This window comes from Phycodurus eques, chromosome 20, assembly GCF_024500275.1.
Source record: "Phycodurus eques isolate BA_2022a chromosome 20, UOR_Pequ_1.1, whole genome shotgun sequence".
In the NCBI taxonomy this organism is placed as follows: domain Eukaryota; kingdom Metazoa; phylum Chordata; class Actinopteri; order Syngnathiformes; family Syngnathidae; genus Phycodurus; species Phycodurus eques.
Genome location: NC_084544.1, coordinates 9836604 through 9851312, shown reverse-complemented (window position 1 = coordinate 9851312; position 14709 = coordinate 9836604). Strand labels below are relative to the sequence as shown.

At 42.3% G+C, this 14709-nt stretch overlaps 1 protein-coding gene across 4 annotated transcripts in view; it reads left to right on the top strand.

The window, feature by feature from the left end:
* The window catches only part of LOC133395849 (cytoplasmic dynein 1 intermediate chain 1), a 45254-nt gene extending 34773 nt beyond the window's left edge, over nucleotides 1–10481 (top strand). For all 4 annotated transcript variants that reach the window (XM_061665090.1, XM_061665089.1, XM_061665087.1 and 1 more), the window contains exons 16-19: nucleotides 252–396; nucleotides 2778–2918; nucleotides 4571–4696; nucleotides 6252–10481. In XM_061665090.1, coding sequence (XP_061521074.1) covers nucleotides 252–396; nucleotides 2778–2918; nucleotides 4571–4696; nucleotides 6252–6362 — 523 coding nt within the window. In that variant the 3' untranslated portion in view covers nucleotides 6363–10481. The remainder of the gene's footprint in view (nucleotides 1–251; nucleotides 397–2777; nucleotides 2919–4570; nucleotides 4697–6251) is intronic.
* The last annotated feature ends 4228 nt before the right edge of the window (nucleotides 10482–14709 follow it).

Genomic DNA, 14709 nt, shown 5'->3' with positions numbered 1-14709 from the left:
CAATTGGCGGACGCAAAGCACATTTATGCACATTATAGAATGGCCTTTTATTGTGGGCGCCTAAAGCAGAAGTGCTCGCTAACACAGCTTTAGATAAATTTGTGAGTCTCAAATCTCTGAGTTCATCTCATGAAAAATGGAAGCAAAAACAAGTGTTGCATTTATTTATGTTTTGTTCGTTGTATACCAGCCCACAAGATTACAACAGGTGGGTGTTGTAGTTTTGAGTGTAACCACTGTGGTCCTTTTAGCAAGGCAGGGATCTGTGAGATGTTCGAGGGCCACCAGGGGCCCGTGACGGGGATCAGCTGTCACAATGCCGTGGGCACCGTGGACTTTTCTCACCTTTTCGTCACTTCCTCCTTCGACTGGACGGTCAAACTTTGGAGCACTAAGGTGGGTATTTGTGTGCTATAGCCACTGAAGCGCTGGTGTACTGCCAACGTTTGTCAAATTCTATCGAGGCACAACCTTCCTTTTAGCAACATAGCATTTGATAGTGTGCTTATAACTTCTAACTTAAGAAGAAACTTTAATTTAAGCAAGTTAAGAGCTATCGATGACATTACTTCCTGAAAAGCAAGAGAAAGGAGTGGAAATAGTGAAGTGGGTTGGTTTTGTGGGTAGCAAAGGGAGGGGAAAAAACTGAAGCGGTGGTGGAAAGTGATGCAAACTCTTACGTGGTCGAAATGTATACTGTTCATTGGAGGATGAATATTGCATGGTACGTGAATGATCGCAGAAGAAAACCATTGATTATATTCTGCAGATTTCCATCAAGAGAGTTGTGTTACTGTATGTCTCCAAATTTGGGAATTCCCTTCCCTTCTGAGGGGCACCGCAGGAATGCGTTTTTGCCTCTTATCCCATCCATATTTGTATGTGGGCATGCGGAATACCTAAACCTGTGTGTGTGCGCCTTTACATAACTCAAGCAGGCTCCCTCTGCTTACCTAAAAATCCCTCAGGGTTTACCTTCCACCCAGCAATCATAGCCTTCACAAACTAAAGTACGACACGCAACCGCACATTCAGGTCGACGTTCAAGAGGGTCTTCGAAAAGCAGTCCGCTAATGGTTTTTACATTACGCTGTTCAAATGCTGTGGTTAATATAAACATTGGGAGCCTGAAATTGTCAAGGCAGCTGACTAGGAAGACGATTTTTGCATAACATGAACTCTTTTGGCCAACGTCTTCAGTGAGTGAATGGATTGATGACGTGTTATTGTGCTGCTTAAGCTCTTCTAGGAACTTCCTATCAGGTCGGGTGATCTTTACTGAGGGTTGACGGAAAATAGAAAGATTGACACTGACGTATATTCATGAAACTTTTTCAAAACAAATTCATTGATCAATACAGGAGAGGTGGTTGCTTCACAAGTGGCACCAGATGGCTTCAGTCGCATTTTATGATTACATGTAAACTCTCTAAAACCATATAAAACACCAAAATGATAGTTTACTTTTCATTGTCAGTAAACAAGGATTATATTGATCTCATCTGATCTGTTAAATGAGACCAAATATTCATCAACGCTTCACTCCTTCAGCAGGCCCAAATCTCGTAAACTGTCATCAGTAAACAAGCTTCATTGCCTGGACAGGCAAAACACGTCCATCCAACCATCTTCCACACCACTTAGCTTTTTCTGGGTTGCCGGGAGGTGGAGCTTTTCACAGCTGACTTTGGTTACAAGGCGGTCTACACCCTGGACTGGCAGCCAGTCAGTCGCAGAGCACTTATAGACATGGACAACCATTCATTCTCACTTTCACACCGTCACTGAGTAGGAACTGAACCCAGTGAAACACTAAACCGCCAGCGACTACAGGCAGAAGACATGTATCAACAAAATCCAGGAAAGTACTGACTATCCTTACAAGCTTACCTAAGATGGAATTCATGGAAAGTGTAAAGCTGTGGTGATGAGTTCACATTTCACGTCATTTTCTGGGAATTGTGGATGCAATTTTTGGCGCTGAAGAGGAAAAGTGGCAGGGATCTTCTTTGACCATAGGTCTCGTTGATTCATATTTTTGTTCCCATGGCATTTGGGGGCCCACAGAGTAATTATGTATTATTGGCGTTAAGATTATGAGGTGGCTCCTGGACCCAAAACGTTTGAGAACCACTGATTTAGGTAGTTTGCATGAATAAATGCAAGCTGAAATCTTATTTCATGTAGTATATAGTATAAATATATTTCTGCCAAATATATGGAAGTATTGCAAACTACTAAAGTGGTCATATTTAGTGAATGAAAGCTCTTTAATGGGATTGTTAAAACCCCGGTACAACAATTGTCTTTTGTGCTTAGGAATAGTAGGAATTTCAAATATTCTTCTTTTATTTCCAGTGTCCGAACTGTTGTGGGTCTGTATCATGGGAGCATCCTCCCCGATGCATGTTTTTTCCCTTCCCATTCGCCACTTCTTTCCATCTCTCTTTCAGACAGCTGTTGCGTTGAGGTTACGGTACACCTTGTGGAGGGGCCCTCCCTTTCATCTCTCCCAGCGGTTTTATGGTGCTGTGTGAATGTGCGAGGCTTTTTAATTAGGCTGTGCACCCAGACAGGCCCCAAGGCTGAGGCAGCGCCACTCTGTCTGAAGCGCGCTCACTCCCTCTCTCCGTTCTCTCTTGCGTTCCTTTTTTTTTTTTTTTTTGGCGAGTGGGGGGGCTCTGTTTAAAGCCAGTCAAATACTCTCACCCTGAACACTCACTCTTTTTCTCTACAGCTGTTTCGCAGCATCATAAACATCTTCTGATCTCTTTCAGCAAAACAAGCCTCTCTACTCTTTTGAGGACAACGCCGACTACGTCTATGATGTCATGTGGTCGCCTGTGCACCCTGCGATCTTTGCATCTGTGGACGGCATGGGCCGCCTCGACCTGTGGAACCTCAACAACGACACGGAGGTGTGTGTATTTTCCACGATGGATGGCTGACCGGAGGTCATCACGGGTGTGTTTTCTCTCTGTTGACGTGTGTCCTGAGGGCCCGTCGCTACGCCTCGACCTGGACCGCACAACCAAACACCCGAGCGCTCCCCGCCCTCGTCGCCCCGTGGGCGTTTCCCACAAGGCCTCGCTCTAAATCACGGCGGGTGACATCCGCTCGCCCCGGCTCCCTCCCAACATTCCTACAAACCGCTGTACAACATTCACGCGACCTCAGCTCCTCGCCGCCCTGTTCCATCCACTCAGGCCTGAGAACAGACAGCCCCTCGTCCTCAAATTACAGCCAAAATACAGCAGTAGAAGAAGTTCAGGAGTCAAGAAGTAGCAGGTGAGCTTAGTGTGGATATGCATATGGTAAGCTGGAGCCTATCTGAGCTGACTTTGGGCGAAAGGTACGCTGCACCCCGGACTGGTCGCAAGTCAACTGCAGGGCACATGTAAACAAACAACTCACAATCAAATCTATGGACAATGTTGAGTCTTCAACATTCGGAATGTGAAGTTTGAGCCCTGGTTAGTGCTTGCTAGGCTATTTTAATACTATAATCTTAGTTCCCTATTTCTTCTATGAAGCGTAAATGAGGATGTGGTACCTCTCTTTGGTGAATAATCCAATAGGAACACAATTGCACTCATTTAAACTTCTCAGCGAAAAAAAACCATCCTTTGTCATAGCAGGGTGGATTACGCAGCTAAAAGCAGAGATAAAAGAGTCTTCCTCTCTCTGGGTTACCATAGAAACAACATCTTGGCACACGTGCTTCTCCATGTCATACAGTCACTACTTTTACTGCTCCTTAATTTAAAAAGGTGTCTTATGTCTCCCGTCGATCGTTATCGATTTGAACTCTGCAAGCGCAATGACTGTGATCACGATGTCTGGGTGATCGTCTGCAGAAGGCGCACAGATGACGGCTTTCCCATGGGTCTCGCAACAGGGGCCTTTTCTTTGACAGAGGAAGAGTTCATTACAGACGGCCTAACTCGCCTAACAATGTGCTTTATGAGAAACATTTGCTCACACACACACCAACGAATATACAGAAGTTACACACACACACACACACACACATACACACAGTCTAATAGCAACAGACTTCCATTGTTAGCATCATATTAAAAACACACAGTCATAATAACATTAACGGAGAAGTGCGGAGCGCCTGGTTCTCATTTCCAGCAGATATTTACACACTCTCTCACACACACATTTATATAGAGTCAATTAAAAGTGCTCTTTTCCGATCTGGTCGGGCTGAGCTGTGGACTTAAGCAGGCTAATGGCAGCCAGTCTGTGGTTAGTGCCGCTTTAAATACTCAGTGGCAGATGCAGCAGCAGCGGTAGCGCTCTGTGTGTGTGTGTGTGTGTGTGTGTGTGTGTGTGTGTGAGGCGACACGATGCCAAGGCCTCTTGTCTCCACTGGTGACATGTCAGACTTGCCTGCCACATGTCAGGAACACTTTATATGGAAAGCCTTCAGATGGTTTCCTGGCATTTGAAAGGTGCGATCCAAGCCGCGCTTTTCCAAAAAGAACGTGTAAGCGTAATCGTCTTCATTAGAATCTCATTCATGTGTAAAGCTGATGGTTGCAAAATGTGTGTCTGCTAGGTACCAACAGCCAGTGTGACCATTGAAGGCGCGTCAGCCCTCAACAGAGTGCGCTGGTCACCTGGAGGGAAGGAAGTGGCCGTGGGCGACTCGGAGGGCCGAGTGTGGGTCTACGATACTGGAGAGGTACTCAACAGGGGTTTATTTCAATTTCATATATGGACAAAACCCTGAATCAATTTTGTTCCCTAGTGCAGCGTTTCCCAACATTTATTGAGCCAAGCCATAGTTTACATTCGAAAAATATTGCAAACCACCAAAGATGAACAAAGATACATTATTAACATTAAAGGGGGGTTGGTCATTTTCCCACATAATCACTTTTTGTTATTTTTGTCAAAACTGTCACTATGAGCAGAGAGTACAACTTAAGTAAAATGATCTGTAAAATATAAAACAAAACAATGAGCCCTCTCTGGCTTGATCTTGTACCTCTTCTTTGATTTTTAAGAAATCCCTGCGAACGAGGAAAAACAGCCAGTCAGAGGCAGAAGGAGTGACTGATGAGGTGTCAATCATTCTCATGCGCTCGTGATTTCTAACCTCACAAATGTTCTTCGGAATCTAATCGAAGCGACAACAATTCCAACAAAAAAACCTCCAGATTCTTAGACAAAGCTTTCCCAGAAGAGTGGAAGCTGTTCTCGCCCTGTAGCCAGCTGTGACGTCCCAATACTTTCGTCTGGATAAGTTTTAGTGGTAAATTGCAAGTTGCGCTTTGTTTAATGACACATCACGATGCCAACATATGGTGAAAGACAAAGTGGTAAATTACATATAGGTGACTTCATGGAGCTTTCGCTGCGTGTTTGCTGTCCACGCTGGACTCTTGTGATGGTTCATGTGTGTTCAGTCTTCTGGTGAAAGACATGCGCAATGAACTAAAAATATCAAGTACTTTACGCTACAGTAAAAACCTCCACAAACACCGCAACGGATCACTTTCGGTCTGTTCGCCCTGCGTGTTTACCCAAATGTCAGAAGTGTTACGGATGCGTGTGTTTGATCCCCCTTTTCATTTCTTTTCTTCAAGTCCTTGTAAATAGCCCCCGCGTGACCTCGCCATCGCCGAGTACCCCGCCTGCACTCGCACCCGTGTTAGCAGTCCGGCTTTTGCAGCTCCGGTTAGCAGCGGCGTGTCAGCGCTTTAGCTCCACTTAATTTTAGCACAGCTAATTTTAGCATGCACTTGTTGTGCGGTCTGACATGAAGAAACAACATGAACATAAATATTGTCATACTTATATGGCAAGGTACCACTGGGCAAGTATGAAGCACTTTCATAGAGACTATTGAAGAGAGTGATTACAAATGTGTCCAATTATTTACAAGGTTTTCAAAATAAAATATAACAATTATTTATTGTGCATTGTCAAGGATAATTAAAGAAACCATGATTGCGACTTGGATCTGCGGAATCTCTAAAGCTGTATGAAATGAACCGTTTGCAAAAATAATAATGCTCAGTTGGTTTGACATTTAGACTTTCACATTTGATTTCTCTATCATATAACTGTATTATTTCCTCATACAAACCAGTTTTATAGCACCATTAAAACATCATCATGTATGAAGTGACAAACATCTTTTTTTATAGAGTTCTCGTACTGGATTTATATCAATTGGAGATGTTAGACGTTCAATGTTTGCAATTAATTCCATGATATGCCGTTTTCCCCAGCTGTCAGTGGCCCACAGTGACGACTGGACACGCTTCGCCCGTACGCTGATGGAGATCCGTGCCAACCGTGCGGATGGCGAGGAGGAGGGGCCTGTGGAGCTGGCTTCATAGAGCGTGACTACAAACCAAAGTGGAGCTCCGGTGTGCTTTTATCAGTGTCAAGTGTAGCATGTGCTTCTTACTCATGTTTGTGTTGGTTCTCCACCGTCGTGTACGTCAGATTGTGCTATTATTGGTCTCGTTTGTTCTGATTCTGCTCCCACGTACATGCAGGTGGTTCTTCGGGTGTTGTTTAAAATATATGGAAGTGGGTCTCCTCTTAGCCTTATGATGTGTGCTGTACCGACGCTTTGCACTAGTGTAAAAAGTCCTTAACTGTTTACAAATGTCACGATCACTCCACATTGCGCTTCTTGCATGCTGCATTCCAGAGCTTATATTGTGTGGTTGTCACATATGGGCCTTTGGCTTCATATTCGATCATGAAGTACTACCGTATAGTTAATATATGGCAATGCAGAAAGCTTCTTGTCTTTTGGTTTCCTCCTTCGCTTTTACGTCCATGCTGCTCACAAGAAACATTTGTACACTGAAACCTACTGGAATAAATACACAAGCAGACATTTCATTCGCAGGGAAAAGACAGTCTGCGTCTAATTCATGTACACATCTGAACTGCAGCTTTGAGAAAAAAAAAAAACGAAAAAAGTTTCTCACATTTTGTAATCCAGTCGCTTACATTCTAGGTCACTTATTGGGTCATGTATTGTGCTCAAAGCATCCCAACTGTGACTGTTGTGAACAAGCAAGTGATTCGAGAGCGTGGCCCACTGGGAAATGGCGGGACGACAATGAATACAGTCCAGTGTGTGCTATCTGTCCTGATTAACGGATAATCAACAGCTCATGTCCAATCTCTCTTCTATTTGTGTCTAGTTTTCTGGGTTTAAACATTTAAAACAGGCAGTAAAAGAAAACTAATTCAAGACTGAATGCGTTGTATCCTGTTTCTACTGTCCCTAACATTCACCACATTTAACACTATTATGAATAGACGAAGTAGGTATTAAATACTGTAAAATAAACTGACTGAAAAGCAGCGGACAATCTCAAAAAATGTATGATTTTTTTAAATACATTTTTTAAGTGAAATAGCGAGCGAGCAGACTACACAACACTAGGTCAAAAGAATTGCTCCTCCCTTTGTTACCTTTTCAATTCAGTTGAGCTCAGCCATGAGCATGTTCTAAGGCAAACCTCAAAAAGGCTACGAGGGCCGGTCAGAGACTGTGGATGGGCCTGAAAAGTGGCCCGTTTGGCGTACTTTGCCCAAGCGTGTGCTAAGTCTTTAAATTCATCCGTGAGGTCGCAGGGTCAGGGATAACGTGCACCAAACAACAACGGGCGCTCGTTTGAGAACCATGCCGAAATTTTCATGTGCACCTCTGGCTATAGAAATGGTTGGATGGATCGAAGAAGAAGTCTTTTTTCACCACAGCGTCATCTGCTTATGGGAAATCAGTCCTGGTAGAAAACAAGTCTGATGCTCCTCTGCACTGGCAAACAATCCACTTTACTGCATGCGATATTTAAAATGGCAGAACACTTCATAAAACCTTTCCTATGCAGTCCGCTATATGCACTGGAGGAGTTCTGGCCCCCAGCCCGAGGTCTGAACTGTACCAAAGCCTGCTGGCATCCCTGTGGAGACGCAATCAAGAGTGTGCTCAATATAGTCAGGCATGTATCTAAAACGATCACTTATTTCAAACGAGACTTGGCATCAGCGATCGAATGAAATCTCCAAAGTAATCGTAACCGCGTAGAGTGAAGGGTCGAATTATTCTTTTCGCCCCGTTTTAAGAAACATGTGGTCAAGGCGGTTAACCGTGAAGCAGGACGTCTGCCGCACACAATGAACAGTACACAAACGCGTCCGCCGCATCGCATTACCAAAAAAGCGCGGTTGTTATTTCATCACTACTCTTTTGTCCTCCTCCTCTTCAGACAATAGAAAGGTAATGAGGGCAATGCCCACTGTCAAAGTGACTGGTGGGCTGACTGGTGGGCAGTGACGACATGGCACCCGACCAGCCCCGCCCACTTGTGCATGAATGGGCTCAATCATCGACGGCGCCGTCATTACCATCAACTGCACCTTTCGACGCTTTACTCCTTGCGCCTTTTGGGGTTTTGTGCCGACCAAATGAGCTATTCAGGAGGTCAGCGGCGGCCACCGGGGGAAGCCTGACCACCTGCACTGAGGCACCAAATAGCGTGTTGTGTGGCCTCCATATAATACATGAGTAGCAGTTACATGCTTGCTTAATGATTTGACTTTGGCTTTCTGTACGAGGCTACGGACGCTATATAGTCATCCTGGCTGTGAGCATGCATTACTCATAAAAAGTTAGGGATAAGCAGCTTTGAGATGAAATGTCAGGATGAACCTAAAATGCACTATAACCTTACAAGTGAACTTCATTTGACCTTCCATGAACCTTTTAAATGCGCATGGCTAATGGTCTGTTTCAGTACCTTTTACGCAACTTGCTGTTCTTTAACAAGGAGCTGAACAGTAAAATTTGCATTTTGTCCATGAATGGATGGATATTCCCAAGGGCGTCCACTTCGATGCCTTTCTGTGACTCTTCCAGTCACTCAGTAGCCACCTGCTGATGACACTCCGTGGCATTGTAATTCTAGAACATTGTGTTTCAAGCCTTGCAATGTCGAGGTACTGTTATCAATCGTTTGGTGTCGTCTTGGTCTCATGATGTCAAAATGTGAACAGCATGATGAAGAGGACGATTCGATTCAATTTCAACTGAACTTTTCATTAGTCCACTTCAGTCACATGAATTTTGAACACTGTCATATTTATTTTCCCTCGCAGGATGAATAAAGTATCTATCTATCGATGAAAAGGGTCAGGATTTCCACTTGTCATTGCGATAACAATCAACGTTTGCGTTACATCTCACAGAAACAAAATATTTCCTCCAAATGGCCAACGGTGACGCTTTTCGGAGACACGGCAATGCCTGACCAAATAATGCTCGACAAACCGAGCAACTAATTCAATTTCCTGCGCTGACCGAAAAAAAAATTCATTGCCAGAATGCTGAAACCGCTGATAAATAAATGGGGGGAAAAAACAGGGAGGATAAAAGTGTCGCAGTGACAACAAGCAGACAGAAATCGTGGCTCTCGTTTGAGCCCGGGAGCCTGTGGCTTCCAGTCTTGTGGTGGGAACGCGAAGAAAAATTATGATTATGAATTATGAATTTTCCAAGTTACGCTGGGCCCTAAACACTGAAGAAAGCGCTGCTGACACAGAGTTAAAACAAATATTACGTCTCCTCATGCAAATGTTTTCTCCAAAAGCCTTTGATCATGTGACTGTGCAGAGATGTAATTCATACTCAGACAACGAAATGCGACACATCGACATCTCACATATGACTCACTAGAGATCAGACTCGCAACGAAAGGATAGAATTTGAAATACTTTTGTACTTACTTGCAGTGGTGGGAAATAAAGTGCAAATACAGTGGTGCCTTGAGATATGAGTTTAATTCGTTCTGTGACTTTGCACGTAGCACTCGTATCTCAAATCATCGTTCCCCATTGACATGAATGAAAATGCCATGAATCCGTTCCAGCCTCCCCAAAAGACCAACACATTTTTTTATAATGTTGGAAAAGTATAGCACTCTATAATAATGGACTTTTAAAAAGTCAAAATATAAAGTAAGAAGAAGCTTGTTACTTTATCAGCAGATGACAATACGACGTTTAAAAAAAAAAAAAAAAGACGTAAACAGAGCGGTAAAGTCAACCTCTGTTGAGATTTGAACTGATTAACTGATTGACATCTAGTGTATATTACATGGCAGAAAAATAGGGACAGCAGCAACATGGAGGAACGTGAACTTGGGCACATTGACCACAATGATGCAACAGATTACAGAAGCAAGATATTCAACATACATGGTTTTATTGAAGAGAATTGTCTGAGCTTGTCAGCTCCAAGAACGAGTCGTGGCCTATGTGTTGTTTTGTATCGGCCTAAAAAACACCAGCTTCTGGCACTCAAAAATTCTCTGTCTAAACTGATGGCTAATTTTGTAGTTTTGTGTTAGTCATGTCACAATGTTAGCAAAGCCCAATGTTTTGATTAGTTAATAAAATAATAATTTTGATTAGTTAATAAAAGAGGAAAACTATTTTTGTGCGTATTGTTTTCATTGTGCCAAGTTATCAAAGTTATCAAAATGACGTAGAAGTTAATTTTGACATTACAGTACAGAGTCTGTACTTTCTTACTTTTACTTGAGTAAAAGAGTTGAATCGGTACTTCTACTTAAGTAAAGAATACTTTTGCTACCTCTGCTTCCAATATTACACATGCCTGGCCGTGCGTGTGCGTTCACGAACAATACATGAGGGCTGGAAAGCCACCCCGCCGGCATGGTTGGCAGCCAAGTGAGTGGCTTCCCTGCTGCACGGCTCCAAAAGCCAGTCCCCAATCAGGCAGCGGCGCTCTAATTAGCAGCGACCGCCGTGGAGCCTGCGGTCAGAGGATGCCTGGCTCAAACATGGAGCTCTCAAACAGTCAGTGTGCCATGTGGAGGTCTGACGGCGAGCACAGTGTGACTCACACGTCCTACTTTTGGGTCGACCTCGACTATTGGATATGGGAGAATTGACTACTGGGCTTACTGGATATGGGCGACATCATGTCAAACTGTAGAATGAGATAAGCACACTGATTTCGTTATTATTTTATTTCATTATTACGGTTATTATTTTGATATTCTATTTTGTTGTTATTTTATTGTTTTTTTTTTTGTTCTATATTAATGTTCGATTCGTTATGGTGTTTAATTATTAAATAGAAAGTGTTGATAACTGCACATTATAAACACTATTTCTGCTCATCGTTCATAGCATAATTGGCAAGTAATTTTCCACTTATTGTTACAATATCATTCAAAAATAGCAACGTGCTTGTAAAAACAGTTTTTGTCCCTTGTTTTCCGAAAACTTTGAAATATGACTGAGGCAACTATGTTATTGAGCTAACATCATACAGTATGTTTGCGATTAATTTAAAAAGAAAATCCCAAAAGTTGAAATTCCATACATCTTCAATTTATTGATTACTGGTGATATTAACATTTAAAAGTATAAGAAACACAAAGGAAACCTTGACCGTTTACTTCTACTCTTCTTCAATAAAACCTTAGGAAATATTCACTAAATGCCCTCACTGAAATTATTGAAATCTAGGGCTGCATATGATGAAAATGGCTCTTTATAAAGAAATTAATGTTAGGTTTTGAGGTACTGTATTGATTTGTCAAATTCTTTATTCCTGTGGTTGTAATTTCAAATCACACTGAGACACAGTTCTCATTATGAGTCCGCAAAATATTTTCTCTCAGTACGATATATTGCATAGTTATACCCATGTACCTCATGAAATAGCCCATGAGCGTTTGTCATAGAAACAAAAGATTGAAATATGAAAATGGTATCATCCTTAAACAGGTTTTTATATTTTTTTAATTCTTTTTTTTTTTTTTACATATTATATTCAAATCCAAATACATCACAAGACAGAGGATGATCATTTAAGGGGGGGATTATTCAGATGCCAGAGCTCTGGCCTACAGCATGTGTGACCCAGTCCTCCTCTGTGGTGTAAACGTTGTAATAGAGAATAGAGTTGTAATGAGTAAGGGATATGATCCCGCAGGAAACAAGCCCCGGAGCCCACTGAGAGAGAAAAAACACAAATGGCTTTAGCTTGCAATATTTGACTCAGTTTTGGACATAACTGTATGTCAAAAGAACATAGGGGCAAAAAGAAAATCCCCACCAGCAGCACTATGAGGAGCAGGTGCACAATTTCTTAACAAACAGACAGTTGGTAACACTTTACATTAAGGGTACTCATTATTATAAAGGGTTGCTAATCAGGATGCTGTAAGCTATTTTGTTTGCCTAATAGCATAATTGCTCGAGTCATTTTTATCTTAAAGTCAATAAAAGGTACCAATGTGCTTGCTCAAAATTGTGTTTTTTTCGTTACATCTGTGTAGATTTGCAATAGTTGAATCGAGGCAACTGGAGTCTTGTCTGCTGAATTTGTTTTGTTTTTCCCAAAATGTTCAAAAATGACTTTTGGCAATGTAAGTCATCAATAAAAAAGTAGACAATGCCTGTTTTAAACAACAAATGTGGGATGACTCTTCGACAAGCTACTGATGCACTTTATAGTGTAGTCATTGCATTAAATATCAGCTAGTGCCGTCTGTTTAAAAGCGGCCTTACTGTAACGCTCAAGATATTGAATTCGTATTCAAAGATTGATTATGCATTTTCTCAATTTAAAACAATTCCTAGGTGTCGTAATAACATGTTTGTGACGTGCTGTCGTCAAATTGTACATTTTAAATTATAGAATACTTTACACACGCTATTTCTTGTCTTGCTGAAATTACCCCATTTGAGAGAGCAACCTTGTCTCATCCAAGTATTTAAACAAAATACATTATACTGACCAGAGTTGCTGATTTTTAAATGCATCAATGTGTACAGATCGCTACAGACGTGTTTTGCTAGTCAAACTTGGCTGGAACAAGTTTTGTTCTGACCAACCTATGAGAAGACGTGACAATACTGACGTCATCAAGGGCACGCTCGTTAGGCTTGTGAGGAGGAACACGAAATCTGATTGAACAGTTCAATCAGATTCAGTTCAATTGCTGGGAGAGTTTAAGTTACATAGGCCAGCATTACTGATTCTGAAGGCCCTGGGCAGATTAGATTGACATGGCAACACATAGACAATTTAAATCTGATTGGACAAAAAAAAATAATCTAGCATCCATATATACAGTATATGTATTGGAAGCAGTCTAGCTAAGGGAAACACTACATAATGAAGGCAATAGACCTGGGAATATATGAATACAATTTCTTGCAACAAATATTACAATTTAGATGTAGGTCAGTGCAAAGGTGGAAAGCAGGTTCTTCAGCAGAAAGAGAAGAGGAAAGCACAAAGCCTAGAACTGAATGTGGGGACTTTGAATGTTGGGACTATGACGGGAAAATCTCAGGAGTTGGTTGACATGATGATTAGGAGAAAGGTTGATATAGTGTGTGTGCAGGAGACCAGGTGGAAAGGCAGTAAGGCTAGAATTTTAGGGGTAGGGTTTAAATTATTTTACGAAGGTGTTAATGGGAAGAGAAATGGAGTCGGGGTTATTTTAAAAGATGAGTTGGCTAAGAATGTCTTGGAGGTGAAAAGAGTATCAGATCGAGTGATGAGGCTGAAACTTGAACTTGAGGGTATTATGTACAATGTGATTAGTGGCTATGCCCCACAGGTAGGATGTGAGCTAGACGTGAATTCTGGAAGGCGCTAGACGAAGTAGTTCTGAGCATCCCAGACACAGAGAGAGTCGTGATTCGTGCAGATTGTAATGGACATGTTGGTGAAGGAAACAGGGGTGATGAAGAAGTGATGGGTAAGTACGGCATCCAGTAAAGGAAGAAGGATGGACAGATGGTTGTAGACTTTGCAAAAGGGTTGCAAATGCCTGTAGTGAACACTTTTTTCCAGAAGAGGCACGAACATAGGGTGACCTACAAGAGCGGAGGTAGAAGTACGCAGGTGGATTACATTTTGTGCAGACAATGTAATCTGAAGGAGGTTACCGACTGCAAGGTATTGGTAGGGGAGAGTGTGGCTAGACAGCATAGGATGGTGCTGTGTAAGATGACTCTGGTGAGGCGAAAGGAAGACATTGCGATGCGACACATGGCAAAGGTAGTGGTGCCAAAGGCCAGACAAGAGGCATATGATGACATGTATGCCAGGTTGGACACTAAAGAAGGAGAAAAAGATCTATACAGGTTGGCCAGACAGAGGGATAGAGATGGGAAGGATGTGCAGCAGGTTAGGGTGATTAAGGATAGAGATGGAAATATGTTGACTGGTCCCAGTAGTGTGCTAGATAGATGGAAAGAACACTTTGAGGAGTTGATGAATGAGGAGAATAAGAGAGAAGGGAGAGTTGAAGAGGCAAGTGTGGTGGACCAGGAAGTAGCAATGATTAGTAAAGGGGAAGTTAGAAAGGCATTAAAGAGGACAAAAAATGGAAAGGCAGTGGGTACTGATGACATTTCTGTGGAGGTATGGAAGCATCAAGGAGAGGTGGCTGTGGAGTTTTTGATCAGCTTGTTCAAAAGAATTCTAGAAGATGAGAAGATGCCTAAAGAATGGAGGAAAAGTGTGCTGGTGTCCATTTTTAAGAACAAGGGTGATGTGCAGAGCTGTGGGAAAGTTGATGAACCACACAATGAAGTTATGGGAAAAAGTAGCGGAGGCTAGACTCAGGACAGAAGTGAGTATTTGCGAGCAACAGTATGGTTTCATGC